This window comes from Peromyscus maniculatus, chromosome 1 (assembly GCF_049852395.1).
Source record: "Peromyscus maniculatus bairdii isolate BWxNUB_F1_BW_parent chromosome 1, HU_Pman_BW_mat_3.1, whole genome shotgun sequence".
Taxonomy (NCBI): Eukaryota; Metazoa; Chordata; class Mammalia; order Rodentia; family Cricetidae; genus Peromyscus; species Peromyscus maniculatus.
The window spans coordinates 92,004,373-92,020,697 of record NC_134852.1 but is presented as its reverse complement, the minus strand read 5'-3'; the positions used below and the strand labels follow the sequence as shown (position 1 = coordinate 92,020,697).

Genomic DNA, 16,325 nt, shown 5'->3' with positions numbered 1-16,325 from the left:
CTTGATTTGTGAGAACCACCCCAAGCCAGGGCTCAGAGTTCTAATTTCACTGATTTAATGCTGTTTGCACTGAAGAACTTGGTTCTTCTCCTTCCCTCTCAGGATAGCATGTTTATGAGGTTTAGACCAGCTTTGTAAGTAAAGTCTAAAACCACGAAAATCTGAGCACACAGCTCCCTATTGCTAGAGGATATAGGCAGACGAGAGCTGAGTTTCTTTTGGTTGTGAACACGGGTCGCTGCCTGTTAGGAACAGTTGGCATGTTTGAGTTCAGCCCGCTGGGTCGTAGAGCGCCTGAAGGGTGGCGGTTCAGGGCACAGGCTGCCTGTCCTCGGTTTCCTGATTGTCCTGCCTGTGCTCCAGGACATCCGGAATCAGCGGAGATACAGACAGAGGAGGAAAGCCGAGCTGGTGAAACTGCAGCAGACGTATGCGGCTCTGAACTCGAAGGCCACCTTTTACGGAGAGCAGGTGGATTACTACAAGAGCTACATCAAAACCTGCTTGGATAACTTGGCCAGCAAGGGCAAGTGAGTCTTTGCTTTTAATTCTTCCCGGGCAAGGGTTGGGGGGGTGGGAAGAAGTAGAAACTGCTCCAGAGTGGCAGTGGAAGAAGTGTTTTAGAGTGTCACTAAATTTACTACTGTTACTGTGGGGAGAGAGGGTGCATGTGCGGGGCTCAGAGGACGGCTCCCAGGAGTCCTCTCGGTCTGCCATAGCTTCCAGGAGCTGTGGCCTGAGCCAGGTCCTCAGGGCCCTGAAGCAAGTGCTTTACTTGCTGAGTCTTACTGCTGGCTCGATACTGAATTTCTTTTTTCTTTTTCTTTTTCTCTTTCTTTCTTTCTTCCTTTCTTCCTTTCTTCCTTTCTTCCTTTCTTTCTTTCTTTCTTTCTTTCTTTCTTTCTTTCTTTCTTTCTTTCTTTCTTTCTTTCTTTCTTTCCTCCCTCCCTCCCTCCCTTTTTCTTTTTCTTTCTTTCTTTCTTTCTTTCTTTCTTTCTTTCTTTCTTTCTTTCTTTCTTTCTTTCTTTCTTTCTTTCTTTCCTTTCTTTCATTCTTTCTTTCTTTTTCTTTTCTTTTCTTTTCTTTTCTTTTCTTTTCTTTTCTTTTCTTTTCTTTTCTTTTCTTTTCTTTTCTTTTCTTTTTCCTTTTTTTTCCCCCTGACTGGTCTGGAACTCACTCTGTAGACCAGGCTGGGCTTGAACTCAGATGTCTGCCTGCCTCTGCCTCCCAGTGCTGGGATGAAGGGTGTGCCCAGCACGCCTGGCTGACGGCACATTTAGCCACAGCACCTAGGCTCTACTTGCTTCATTACTTCCTTACCTGGTGTCCCCACAGTTGCAGGTTCCGTTTAGCAGTGTGATGTGGGCTGTTGGGTAAGGGCCTGAGGATGCTTCCAGCACTCCTTGTTCTGAAATATTAGTTCGGTCTGGAGTTAGTGAACCGTGCGAGGGGACCGCCTAACTTGGCTTCCAAATCGGCCACCAAGCACGATGGCACACACCTGTAGCCCCAGCCCGTGGAGGCCTGTCCCCAAACTGACCAGCCTCCTAAGGGCCTTTTAGATCTTTGGGCTCCTTGATGCCTGCGGCTGGATCACAGGTCTCCAGGGAAAGCTAGCTGCAGCTTTCCCGTGCTGGCCACAAACCCGAGCCTCCCAGTTTTGCAGAGAAGAAACTGCAAACTCCCAACCTTTTATTTTTTAGAAATTTCAAACTTCAAAAGGTTGAAAGGACGGGACACCCATGAGCCCTTCCTATGGATTCTCTAGAGTTTAAATTAGTTCCCTGCATTTCTCTCCCATAGATCAATCATGCTCATCCCTGGAGGGAGGCAGGGCTGGTACTGGAGACATGGTCCCCTAGCCGCCTGGGGGAGCTGACTCCTGTACCCTTGTGACCGGTCCCTGGCAGTCTTCGTGTGCTCCCTGACTTTCTGACACACTGTGTCAGGCTTAATTTGTAGTTTGCTCTTCCTGAGCCTAGAACGATGATTTTCCGAAGCCGCCCTGGTTTCATTTAGAAACCAATCTAGTGGCTAGCATCCTGGTTACCAGGGTCGACATTTCTAGGTCTTGTAGGCAGACCCAGCTAGGTGTTCACTTTGAATGGCTGCACACTGTTCCAGGAGCTAGCTAGAAAAGATGCTTCTCCTCATCCCTCCGTTGATGAACATTTGTATCAGGTTGTTCACCCTTACACAGTTCGGTGAGGCTGGAGAGATGCCTCAGTGGGTCAGAGCACTTGCTGCTCTTCCGGAGACCTGGAATCTGGCTCCCAGCACCTACATCGGGCAGCTCATAGCTGTCTGTAACACCAGCTCCAGTGGATCTGACAGACTCCACCGGCCTCCACAGGCATGCACACAGTTGACACACAAACATAAAGAGAAATTAATCCTTCGAAAGAACAGAGAGATGGTTAAAGGCACCAGCTGCTTCTCCAGACGAGCCAGGTTCAATTCCCAGAACCCCCATGGCGGCTCACACCTGTCTGTAACTCGAGTCCCAGGGAATCTCTCGCCCTCTTCTGACCTACCTGGCACCACATGTGCATGCGGTGCACACATGCTGACACACATAAAGTCACAAAATAATCCACTTCATTTCTTAAAATGTCTGCCTCAGCCCCTTACACACATGCCGGTTTGCAAATGTAGGCAGTTCCAGAAAGTAAATTCCTAGAAGTGAAAGGGATGGATGGGTCAGCTGAACTCGGAGCAGAGGGCATTTGCTGTTAGGTGTGACCCTCCTAAGGGTCGCCCCACTCACAGCCTGCCATCACCTGACCACTTCCCTGACTCTCCTTTGGAGGCCGCGATCCTGGGATGCATGGCATTCACCTCTCTTCTTCCCGTGGTTACTCTGCATAGTGTTTCCGTCTTTAATTTCCCTGTGGACTGCCAGCATCCGCTTCTTTGACCTTCTCTTCCATCCTCTATCACTGCTGTGCCTGCTCCAGTGTCTAAAAGTTGTATGTGGGGAAGTCTTTTTCCTGCAAAACCAGGGCTTTACAGGGATTTTTTTTTTTAGTTTCATGGTGATGTTTTATTTGTATTTTATATATTTGAGAATGCATATATATTTTTAAAATTTGCTGCTTTTATTTTTCAGTTGCAGTGACTTTAAAATTATTATTAAATATTTATTTTAATTTTTTTTTTCAAGACAGGGTTTTTTTGTGTGTGTGTATCTCTGACTGTCCTGGAACTTGCTCTTGCTTTATAGACCAGGCTGGCCTCAAACTCAGAGAGATCTGTCTGCCTCTACTGCCCAAATGCTGGGATTAAAGGCACATGCCACCACCACCTGACCTTAAAAATTATTTTAATTTCACTTAAGTTTGCAGTTGAGTCTCAGATAATTCAGGCTGGTGAACTCACCATGTAGCCAAGGCTGACCTTGAGCCAAGGCTGGCCCTGAGCACCTGATCCTCTTGATTCCACCTCACCAGTGTTTATTTGCATGTTTGTGTGCATTCGTGTGTTATATACATGCTTGAATACAGCACACATGTGAGGTCAGAGGGCTGCTTTTGGGAATGGACTCTCCTTCCCCCTTGTTGAAGCTGGGCCTCTGTGTACTCTAGCTGGCCAGCAGTGTCTGAGGGATGGACTTGTCTCCACCTCCCATCTCACCGTGGGAGTGCTGAGATTACAAATACACACCTCTGTAGCCAGCATTACATGTGGGTTCTGGGGACCAAAAGAGGCTCTTCAGGTTGTACAACAAATGCTTTTACCTTCCACCATGGGCTTGTGAGGGGTTGGCGCCAGAACTGACGTGGGAGCTCTGGCACACTCTTAAGTTCGTGGCCTTGTTCTCCAGGGTGACTTAAAGGTGGAAGCGAATAGTCATGTCCAGTTTTGCAGAGGTCGTTTGGGCCAGTCCTCACATTTGTCTGCCGTTTTAGAGTTATGTGTCTCTATGCTGCTGTGTGCGTTGCCGGCCTCACTGCCATGGTGTCCAAGGCATGTAGTAGATTACTTACAGTCATCACAATGTGGTTCTGTTTCCTTTCACAGGGTCTCCAAAAAGCCTAGGGAAATGAAAGGCAAGAAAAGCAAAAAGATTTCTCTGAAATACACAGCAGCAAGACTACATGAAAAGGGAGTTCTTCTGGAAATTGAGGACCTCCAAGTAAATCAGTGAGTGTTTCCTTTTTATGTTCACATGTATGTGCTAGTGTCTGTGCGTGTGTGTGTGTGTGTGTGTGTGTGTGTGTGTGTGTGTGTGTGTGAACACGGAGGCCAGTGTCAGGTGCCCTATCTTCTTCACTCTATCTTCTGGGGCACGGTCTTTCACTGAGTCTGGAGCTCATCAGTTCCACTAGGCTTCTGGCTGCCAAGCCCCCGGGCTCTGCCTGTGTCCACCCCTCCCTCCCCAGTACTTTGGTCACAGGGATGCACTGCTGGGCCCAGGTGTTTCCATGGACGTTGGGGATCTGAACTTGAGGTCCTCATGCTTGGGCAGCAGCACTTTTCCTGCGGAGACATTTTCTCCCCTATTTCCATCTTAACTTTGTTTTAGAATCTTTTTATTTTTAATTTTGAATTCATCCCATCGTTATCTTATTGTTCTTACTTCTCTTTCTAGGGGGCTTTTTTTATATCTATTTTATGCACTTATATAAAAATATATGTTTTTAATGTGCAGAGCTATGTTTTACAAACAGTTCATTAACCTGGCAATAAAAGAGAATGCATTTTTTAAATTATGCTTATTTTATATGTGCACACACACACACACATATAGTATATATATACATGGAGGTCAGAGGACAACTTGCAGAAGTTGGTTCTCTCCTTATACCATGTGGGTCCCAGGGGTGGAACTCTAATAATCAGGCTTGAGGACAGGCGCCTTTATTCCCCAAGAGTTTGCCACCTGAGAACGAATTTCTTGTTCTCACTTGTCCCAGGCGTGTTGACACCAGCGTGTGCACACACCTCATTGTAATCTCGCCTCTTAGAAGCAGGAAGTCATTCCTTCATTTTCTTTCTTTTTTTTTCCAAGACAGGGTTTCTCTCTGTAGTTTTGGTGTCTGTCCTGGATCTCACTCTATAGACCAGGCTGGCCTCGAACTCACAGAGATCCACCTGCCTTTGTCTCCTGAGTGCTGGGATTAAGAGTGCTGAGATTAAGGGCATGTGCCACCACTGCCCGGCCTCATTCCTTCATTTTTTGTGTCTGACCAAGACATACTGTCTTAGGTACTGTTCTGCTGCTGTGACAAAACACAATGACCACAGCAACTTACAAAAGGAAGCATTAGTTTCAGGGGGTTAGTCCATGATCATCATGGCAGGGAAAGTGGCAGCAGGTGGGCAGGGATGGCATTGGAGAAGTAGCAGAGAGCTCATCTGAGCCATAGGTAGTAAGCAGACAGAGAGAGCAAGACTGGGCCTACTGTGGGTTTTGACATCTTAAAGCCAGTGGCTCACCTCCTCCAACAAGGCCACACCTCCTAGTCCTTCCCAAACAGTTCCACTCACCTCCTCCAACAAGGCCACACCTCCTAGTCCTTCCCAAACAGTTCTACTCACTGGGGCCCAATCATTCAAACGTATGGCCTTTGGGAGCCATTCTCATTGAAACCACCATGCATGCCCACAAAAAGCATTCGCCTTGTTCCACAGAGATCAGCTGCATCCTTCCCAGACGCCCAGCTGGCTTTGCCCCTGGGTCAGAACAGTTCAGGTCTGACCCAGTGTCCTCTGGCAGCCCTGGCCTGCATTGTTAGAAAGAACACATTGAGCTTGGACTGCTGACCATCCCTCCCTTTGTTCCAGAAGGTTCTTAGTTCTTCTGATTCTGAAATATGTATGACTGACTGACCTTTGAAAGCAGGGCAAAGCATGAGAGAGGCACCTGGGACTCCATGAGCTAAGGGGAAACTCTTGAGGTAGTAAACTTCCTTCTCTGCTTTTGTTCGGAGAAAGGCAATCTGTCTGCTGTGTGCCTAAGTAATCTACCTCACTTTTTGAACATGAATTAGGATATTGTTGGTTGTCACGTATCCCACTTTTATTGATAATGCTGTATTATGAGACATTTTCATACTTTTTGAAAGCATCTTTGAGCTGAGCAATGGTGGTTCATGCCTTTAGTCCCAGCACTCGGGAGGCAGAGGCAGGCAGATCTCCAAGTTCGAGGCCAGCCTGGTCTACAGAAGGAGTTCCAGGACAGCCAGGGGAACACAGAGAAACCCTATCTTGAAAATCCAAAAAAAGAAAAAAAGAAAGTATCTTTTATAATGGCTACGTATTTCCTATCTTGATCTAGTTTAGAGCACTTGATTATACTTTTTTATTCTGTTGCTGTAATCTTGATGACACATATCAACCAGTGCTTGCATTAAGCCATGTGAGGGGCCATCTTTTGTGGGATGGTTCATGGCTCTGCTGCTCAGGCTGATACTGAATTAACGACTCAGTAAACTTCCCGCCTCATTCTTCTGCACATTTAGGACTATAGGTACACAGCATCTGCTCAGTTTTGTTTTGTGGTGGTGGTGATGGAGCCTCACTGTAGCCCAAGCTGGCCTCAAATCCTCCTCCTTTAGCCTTTGCTGTGCTAGGATTACAGGCATGCATTGCCACTCCGTGTTGTGGAATAATCTTTTTGTACACTGTGAAGAAATGTCACTCTGATTGGTTTAGTAAAAAGCTGAACAACCAATAGCTAGACAGGATTTCTAGGCACAAAGAACACTGGGAAGAAGAAGGGTGGGGATGCGAGGAGATATGGAGGAAGCAGAAAAGCAGGATGGATAGTACGTAGATGAGGTAAACGAGCCTGGAGCAGCACATAAATTAATAGAAATGGGCTAATTTAAGTTATAAGATCTAATTAGAAACAAGCCTAAGCTGTAGGCCAAGCTTTCATAATTAATAAGAAATGTTTATGTTATTATTGAGGACCTGATGATCCTGACAAAAAATCCACTTACAGAATGTGTACACTGTGTGAAGGTGTGTTGCTGTGATTGGTGTAATAAAAAGCTGACGACCAATAGCTAGGCACGAGAGGTAGGAGGGACTTTTGGGGGGAGGAAGAAGAGGAGGATCTAGGTACTCAGGAGAAGCCAGAAGACACGGAGGTGAAACCGGAGGTGAAAGATTGAGAGAGGTAACACCACGTGCTAGAACATCGATTAATATAAGTATTAAATATTAATCTAAGTTATAAGAGCTAGTTAGGAACAAGCCTAAACTATAGGCCGAGCTTTCATAATTAATAAGAAGTCTCCGTGTCATTATTTGGGAGCTGGTTGGTGGGACAGAAAAAAGACTCACTACAACTCTGGACCATGATTGCTTTTTAAAATAATAGATGCCTACAAATTGATTTTCTGATCAAAGAGTGCTTTTTAAAACTATTACAAAAACACATGGCATACAGTTCACACTGTGACCATTTCAAGGGTGTAGTTCAGTGTTCGCTGGTAGTTCTGCCACATCACTGGGAGGTTTGCATCTTGCATGACTTGTCCCCTGATTCTCTCTAGCCAGCCTCTGACAGCCACCATACTCTCTATGGTCTTTGCTTTTGACTGCATTAGTTACCTCGCATAAGTGAAGCCATGTACTTTTTATCTTTTGTGACTGGCTTGGACATTCACTTAGCATGGTGTCCTAGAGCTTTAACCACATGACAGGATTTCCTTCATTTTTAGTTTGAAGGCTGAATAATATTCCATTGTCTCTGTGTACCACATTTTGTTCCTCATTCATGCCCTGATGGACAGGCACTGTTTCCGCTCTAAGCTATTGTGAGGGCCGTTCTCTCAAGTCTTCCGGCGTATGCCCGGAGGTGGGGTGGAGGACCATTCGGAATCTCACGTTTCGACTGTAGGAGGACTGCAGTTTTCCACAGTGATGGCAAAGCGTGCTGATACCGTCTGGCCACAGTAGTTTCAGCAGGGCCAGGACGAGCAGGAGAGTGCTCATGCCGCTGCTCCTCCTGTCAGTGAGGAAAGCAGTTCATAGTTTCAGACACTCTGTCAAGGCTGGAGAATGCTCAGCAGTGAAGAGCACTTGCCACTCTGGCAGAGGACCTGGGTTCTATTCCCAGCACCCACGCCAGACAGCTCACAGTCCCTCTGACTCCAGCTCCAGGGATCCAGTGCCTCTTCTGGCCTCCATAGACACGCATGCTCACACACAGACATAACATACATACACATACATTTCTTTCTTTTTTTCTAAATTAAAATTGAAAGTGTTTCCTCATGGTATGTGTTTCTTAGCTTTCTGATTGAGGTGTTGTTTTGGTTTAGTTTGGTTTAGTTTTTGGTTTTTTAAGACAGGGTTTCTCTGTGTAGTCTTGGCTGTCTTGGAACTCACTCCGTAGACCAGGCTGACCTCGAACTCACAGAGATCCGCCTGCCTCTGCCTCCTGAGTGCTGGGATTAAAGGCGTGCGCCACCACCGCCCGGCCCTTTTTCTCCTTTTATCACTAACTTTCTATAGCAGCTTCAGGGAAGAGCCCCCTGGCATCACCATTTCAGGCCACTGGGGCATTCCCCACGGGCCTTCTTTGAACAGAATGCAAGTGCTTCAGAGGGAGGTGACCGTTTCTCTCTCCAGCTCTCAAAGCGGAGGGCATGGCAGGATGTCCTGCCCATGGTGCCCCCCCTGCAGGAGAACTTTGGTCCTGTACCTTCTACTAGGCACCCCTGATGCCCCCCACCCCCACTTCAGAGGATCATTACCTGCAGATGTGAAGCTCACCCATATGGTGTTTGTTGTGTTTCAACAGGTTTAAAAACGTTATCTTTGAAATCGGTCCAACAGAAGAAGTTGGAGACTTTGAAGTGAAAGCCAAGTTCATGGGAGTTCAAATGGAGACTTTCATGTTGCATTATCAGGTGGGTACGCGTACGCGCACAGGCTCGGACCTGAAGCTCTCTGATGAGGTGGGAGAAAAAGATAAGAGAAGGCCCTTTGGGGAAGGCTGCCTGCGTTCAAAGGGCTCAGCGCCTGGTTGATGGGAGAAGCCAAGGGTCTGGGGAGTCGGGCATGGCCTGTGCCCTCTGGGAGCTCCCTAAAGTGTATGAGCTTCGGAGCGCATTGGTACCCGAAGCTTCTCTCAGAGCGCCCTGAATTGAACTGGTGCCTGGCCCTGATGGAGGGGTTAACAGTGTGAAAGCGTGTGCTCCTCATCGCTTGAACGTTTTCCTCATTTGCATTTGCTATGGATACTTTTGTTAGGTGTATTACTGAAAATAATGTGGATAAGCTGCATCTTTGTAAATCAGAATCACATTTTAAATTCAAAATGAAATGTGTAATGATTTTGTTTTATGACATAATTATCCCTAATTTTTATTTTTAAGTATCTTCATTTTTTTTTCCTGGTGCTCAAGTTTGACCCATAGGGACTCGTGCTTGCTAAGCAAGTAGTGCCCCACTGAGCTCAATTTCCAGCCCCAAATACCTAATTTTGGGAAGTGGTAGGAATCTCATGTAGCCCAAGCTAGCCTCAATGCACTATGTAGTTGAAGCTGTCCTTGAACTCCTGACCCTCCTGTTTCTCTCAATTGCTGGGATTATAGATATGGGCCACTATTGCCTAATTGCCTAAAGATCTGTTTTTGCACATGAAAAAATATCTACCCAGTGGGGATGGTGGCACACAACAATAATCCTAGCACTCAGGATGCAGAGGCAGGAGGATTCAGAGTTTGAGGCCAGCTTGGACTTCTTTGTGCATTCCAGGTCAGCCTATATAGTGAAAGCCATCTTCAAAATCCAAGGCCAAAAATAATCAGAAAATTGAGAGGATTCATAAGCGATCTCCAGACCCCTCTAACTAATAGCCTCTTAGTTTTTATTGATTGGTTTGTTGATTTTGTAGTGCTGGGAGTCAGACCTAGGGTCTCGTCTCTCACATGCTCTGCTGCTCAGCTATACTTATCCATGTCCTGTCCCTGCCCTGCTTCACACTGCTGTGATCTAGCAGAGCAGGCTGATGCCTTTCTGGGAGCGTTTAGACTTCTGCACGGGATGCTCTCCCCTCACATAATTGGGCTGCCCTGCCTCTCCTCCCTGCCCGCCTTCTGCCTCCAGCAAACAGTGAGCATTCGTGCGTGCATCGCCTCCCCTGCAGCCTTTCCCCGTAGCCACACGGGTGCCCCTTCCCTTGCCTCAGCAGCTCGGAGAGACATCCCCTGTGGACCGTGTGAGCTGATTCACTTCCCTGCCACCCCCGAAGCTGTGAGCTCTTAAAACAGCATGTCTTAGTCATCTCCATTTCCTTCTCGGTAACCAGTAGTCTCTCCGAGCATATTACTTAAATAAGTGAGGAAGGATTTCATCATACACTGTCACTGAGAACTGCTGCCCACAGCCCCTGACCCCATGGGTCTCACATGTATGTAGAGGCCAGCGAGTCTGCTAAAGAAACAAATACTCGTGCTCAGATTCATTAAACTTGTCTGGCTCACAGGTGCATGGGGTCGGTTAGGCAAGGAGGACACACCATGATCCCCATCCTCACGACACTGCGGTCCCTTCGTGCCCTTTGACCCTGGCTTTCTCATCACCGGTCTCGGAGGTTTAGCAGTCGAGACGCTGTGCTGAGAAAGCAGCGTGTGTGAGGTCTGGGCCAGCTTCTCTGACGCCATGCCACCCCACACCTTTGGGTGCCAGCAGGCTCCTCCTTAAAGCTCGGATGATCTCACCTCACAGGACTTGCGGGAGGCCTTGAAAAGATGCCGTGCCGTGTGCCCGAACAATGCCTTGCACAGGCGAGGCGTCCGATGACCGTGTGGTCCTCCTGTTTTGCTTGCCTTTACAGTAGGAAATCGTTCTCAGGTGGAGTAGAAGTCGGAGTCTGGCAGGGCTGGGGCTGCACATCAGAGAGTACATCCATGTTCAGTCTTCAGAGGCCCTGGGTTCAGTCTCTTAAAACCAGGAGTCCAGGAGATCATGGAGCTGGAGACGCAGCTCTCAGCTGGTAGAATGCTTGTTTGGCCTGCACCAAACCCTGGGTTTGATCCCAGCACTGTAGAAACTGAGTGTGGTGGCTATACCCATTATCCCAGACACAGAGACAGTAGTTTGAGGCCAGCCTGTGCCAAACAAGACTGTGTCTGAAAAAAAAAAAAAAAAAAAAAAAGATTCTAGTAGGTCCTGAGACGCTATCAGCCATGCTCATTTTCAGCCATTAGCAGATTTCACCATGAATTGAAATGTCTTTTATTTTTTCCACGGGTACTAATACTTCTAACCTACAGCTGAAGCGGAATGGGGAAATGTCATTGTAACTTCTGAAATAAGGCTTAAGTGTACCTATTTTAACTGAACACACCTCGCCATGTTTAGAGTATTTTGCTATAAACTAAATGACTCCCTAAGACCTAGTTAGCCTGAAGATTGCAGGCTAACCAGCCAGCGCCCCGTTGCTGCGGCCCTCGGGGTGATTGTGTGCACTGGGAACTTCCATCTGACACATAAGGCCTGTCTCTGCCTCCTGGCTCCTCCTTCCCAGGGACCTTCCTTTTCTTGTTCCGGATCTGACAGCGAAAATGTTCTGTTTTGTCTTCAACAGGACTTGCTGCAGCTACAATACGAAGGGGTTGCGGTCATGAAGTTGTTCGACAGAGCTAAAGTCAACGTCAACCTCCTCATCTTCCTTCTCAACAAGAAGTTCTATGGGAAGTAACTGGTCGCCAGCTGCCAGCCCCTGAGAATTCAAAAGGACAGTGCCTCACCTCTGCCTTTCTAGGATCCTCCATTACTCCTTGGAAGCAAAGACCTTGTCCAGCGGTGCCGCAGTCTCGCACTCCCGAAGCCCATTTTTAAGTCCTCTCTCTCCGACAGGACATTCAGTGTCCTCTTAACAGTGAAGTCGTAGTTCAGGCTTCATCTTCACACACACACACACACACACACACACACACACACACACACACACACACACTTCTCTCTTTTTCTTTCATCTTGTAGGAAAGAGTGGCGCCTCACCCAGCCCCTCTCTGTTAGGTCTCCTAAGTGGTAATGGCTCCTTTGTAAACGTTGGTGTTTGTTTTACTCAGCAATGGGATGGTGGGATTCAAATTCTTGTTTAGAAGTGACAGCTGTCAGGTGAACAGCGGACATGCGCATCAGAGTCACGGTCAAGGGTGGCCCATGATAGCCCATGCACAATCAGAGGACGAAGTCTGTGGTGTCTTCCTTTCCGCTGCCTCTGTGGGCGGAGCTAAGTCCAAGTTACTGTTCTCTGTTCAAAGGAGCAGCTTTGGGAGAAAGAGCAGCTGCTTTTGATTCCCCACTAAACCTGGGCAGCACTCTTGGTGTGGTCCTTCCTGGTGAAGGAGAACCCCACGATCATCGCCACCCCTTTAGAGACGCTGAGAGTGGGCCCCAGCACCCACTCAGAGCAGTGCACAGAGTCCCACTCAAGGGCAGTGTCTGCTCCCTCGCTCTCTCCCACAAAGGGGTGGCTCACCCTGTCCCAAAATGTTTTCAAAACTATTTGTGTTCCAAGAGTGCCTTACTAAAGTATAAATTTATTTCTTGAAATGTGAGTCATAGGAATTTTAAAGATTTGTATAATGCTTTAGAATACCCTGAAAAGGGGTCATTTCTTATTGGGTTATCTGTATATCTGAATTCTTGAAACTTCTCTATAACCTACATTAGGGTTTATCTACAGAGTCGGCAAGATCTTAGCAACAGCAGCCAGCCCATCTCATCTTTGAAGTTCAAATCCGTTCCTCACTCTCTGCTCTGCCGCCATATTCATGCTTGTATTCTGAGAAGCCTGGACCCTTAGGCTTCAACTAACAAAAACCGTTCAGTTCCAGGCATTGAATTTGGAAACCTTTGTTCTTGGATTAAAAGTCATAAACTTTAAAAAACAAATCTGTTTATCCAAAAAGATAGGTAAATCATGCACTAAGCTTTCAATTTCTTTGATGTTTGGTATTCTTGCATAAAACATAAAAATTAAGCTAATATTACAGTTTACTGATGTATATTGAAGGCAAATAAGCCATTTTGATTAGTAACAGATAGCCAGGCAATGGTGGCACACGCCTTTAATCCCAGCACTCTGGAGGCAGAGACAGATGGATCTCTGAGTTTGGGGCCAGCCTGGTCTACAAAGGGAGTTCAGGAGAGCCAGGGCTACACAGGGAAACCCTGTCTCGACTCCCCCCTCCAAATGGTTAATTAGTGACAGATATGTAGCATGTCCCTATTACAAATGTAAGTCTTGGAGAAGTGTCCTTCACGGTGTCCCCATGGGTGGTGAGGCCTCCGTGAGTGGGTGTAGGTAGAGGTGGGTGCTCAGAGAGGGCCTGCCACCAGTGACCCTGTTTTTCATTATGTTTCAGAACATAGTTTTCTCAGAAAATATTTTCTTTAGGTTAAAGGAAAATTCTAAGGCTGGCATGGTAGTACATGCCTGTAATCCCAGGGTGACTAAGTCAAGGCCAGCCTGGGCTACATAGCCATACCCTATTTCAGAAAGAGAGAGGGAGAGGAAAAAGAGAAGAGAAAGGGTACTGTTACAGCCAGTGTCACCTTAAAACAGGACAACAGATGTGTCCAGCATCCTTTTCTCATTCTTTGCTTTTTCTCTTTCTGGTTTTCTTTCCATCTTTCTTTCTTTTTTCTTTTCTTTTTTTTTTTTTTTTTTTTTTTTTTGACAGGAGACAGGGTCTCTGTTTAGCTTTGGCTATACTGGAACTCTGTGTAGACCTGGCTGTCCTAGAACTCAAAGATATCCACCTGCCTCTGCCTCCTAAGTGCTGTGATTAAAGGCATGAGCCACTATGCCTGGTCTCAAGTATGGTTTCTTAAAAAGTGTCCATCACAAATGTGGTCCCAGCGGCCACCTCCAGCCCAGGAGTGAGTTCAGGTTGCAGTGCCTTAGGGTGTCCCCGATAACTGTAAGGATGCTCCTTCCCTGAATACCCAGTTAGAACTGCGCCAACGCTCTCGGAGGCTTTCATGGCTGCTGTGGGGTCAGTCCTGCTGTGAGCAGCCCCAAGGTCGCCTGGCGAGCCCAGGTGGGCACACTGATGTCGTGCCCTGCTTGTGTTATTTATTAGCTGCGGCCGTCTCTGTCCTGGCTCGCCCCTCCTCCTCTGACCTCTTTGACCAGCCATCATGACATTTACTATGAATTTACTTCCTCCCCAGAATTTGGACTGGCCGTCAGATTGTTGCTACACACAATTGCCTTTGTATCTCTGTATGAAATAAAAGGTCATTTGTTCCTGTTTGTGTTGATTCTTCTCCGTTTCATTGTTAGCAGTTCCTGTTAAACGGTGTTAACTAGAGTAAGATTAAATCACCGCTCCCCTTTGTAGTCTTTTTTTAAAAAGAACAAACCAAGTCTGCCTTCGAACCACAGAATACCATTTTTAATTTTTATTTATTGTGTGGGTGTGGTGATCAGAGCACAACTTGGGAGTCGGTTCCCCCCTCCCATTATGTGGGGACCAGGGATCGAATTCGGGTTGTCATCAGATTTGGCTGTAGGTGCCTTACCGGCTAAGCATCTCACCAGCTCTCAAATTATGGATTTGTGTGTTATGTCTGTGTTCGTGTGTTCTAGCTGCATGTACACCTGCAGGCCAGAAGAGGGCATCAGATCCCTTTATAGATGGTTGTGAACTATCATGTGGTTGCTGGGAATTGAATTCAAGACCTCTGGAAGAGCAGTCAGTGATCTTAACTGCTGAGCCATCTCTTCAGCCCCTGATTATGGACTATTTTAACAGGATGTTTAGCCTTTTAACATGTATTTTGCTTAAAGTAAGCCTCAACATAAGAATGTAGTGAGGGCCAGACTATTGCCACTTAGCTGTGATTGGCTAAAGCCTGAGGGTTTTAAATTGCCTTTTGTGTTATATTATGAACAGCACACCAGGTGTTAATGGAGAGTGTATTTCCTGGGGGCTCCTGTCATATGCAAGTCACCAGAAATGACTAGGGTAAGTTGAATATGGAAAAAGGAAATCAGCAGTCATCCAAAAAAAAAAAAAAAAAAAGGAGCGAGAAATGATGCTATAGATATGACTCAGTGTGTAAGAAGCATTGTGCCACAAGTGTGAGGACCTGAGTTCAAATCCCCAGAAGTCCCATCAAAGTAGGCATAGTAGCACATGTGTGTCCCTGCAGTGAGACGGGAAGGGACAAGTGACTCCCCAACAGCTGGAGGGCCAGCGAGCTTGGCATACGAGGCGGTAAAACGAAAGCTCCTGTCTCAAGGCGGAAGGCGGGGACTGACGCCCGAGGTCCTCTGGCCTCCCATGGGTGCCAGGGCGTGTGCACCAGTGCTCACACAGCCTCACATGAGAACACACGTCTCCAGTATCGCGTTCGCAAGCTAGCAAAATCAGCGGCATATGCTAGAAACAGAGCAATCCTAAAGGAGTTTAAGCGACGAAGTGGAATGGTTTGTGTGAGTGGCTGCAATGACCCCCTAAGGAGGAGTGTCATGGTCAGAACATGGCCTCGCCAACAGAGGACCTTGTGGAAGGAACCAACACTGGATGAGCCACAGATTCCTCGTTCTGAAACACATGGTGCCACCAGGCAGGCTGGTTGTTGGAACATAGAATCCGTTAGCCTGTGCTCTAAGCTGTCCTGCAGGGAAGTCAGGCTGTTAAAGGGGAATCCTTGAGTACAGAGAATCGGGCAGCAATACCTGCTCTTATCCCTTGCAGTGGCCTGACTGAAAGCAGCTGTACAGAGCAGGGTTTATTTTGGCTCATACCTCAGGGGAGTGCAGTGCACCATGGCAGAGGAGGCGGAGCAGCCAGGAGCCGCATGGTTGGTGATGCCAGCCAGGAAGGAAGGAGGGAATGTGTTCAGCTGGCTTTCTCTCCCGTTCCCCTTTTTGTTCTGTCCAGGATCACAGCCCCATGGAAAGGTCCTGCCAGATCCCAGGGTGGGTCCTCTCTCAGTTAAATCTCTCTGGAGACTCAAAGATATCCTCAGAGGGGTTGGAGAAACGACTCAGCACCTAAGAACACTTGCCGCTCTTGCAAAGGACCTAGGTTCAGTTCCCGGTACCCACACGACAGCTCACAATCAGCTGTGGCTCCAGTTCCAGGGGATCCAACGCCCTCTTCTGGCCCCACAGACACTAGGCACTCATGTGGTACACACACACATCGATGCAGGCAAAGCACTCACACATGAAATAAAAGAAAAAAGACACTCAGAGCTGTGTCTCCTAGGTGATTCCAAATCCAGTCAAATTGACAAGACTAACCACTGGCAAAATCCAATCAGTAAAGTTACCAGGGTGCTGACTCAGAAAAAAATAAAGGTCAACTTTCAGCAGATAGCCACCCCAGAAATGC

At 47.2% G+C, this 16,325-nt stretch overlaps 1 protein-coding gene across 1 annotated transcript in view; it reads left to right on the top strand.

Moving 5' to 3' along the window:
• Iqgap1 (IQ motif containing GTPase activating protein 1) overlaps positions 1-14,233 on the top strand; it is a 102,392-nt gene extending 88,159 nt beyond the window's left edge. Inside the window, exons 35-38 of the mRNA XM_006969991.4 lie at positions 364-530; positions 4,021-4,143; positions 8,759-8,867; positions 11,552-14,233. Coding sequence (XP_006970053.2) covers positions 364-530; positions 4,021-4,143; positions 8,759-8,867; positions 11,552-11,665 — 513 coding nt within the window. The 3' untranslated portion in view covers positions 11,666-14,233. The remainder of the gene's footprint in view (positions 1-363; positions 531-4,020; positions 4,144-8,758; positions 8,868-11,551) is intronic.
• Positions 14,234-16,325: the final 2,092 nt, after the last annotated feature.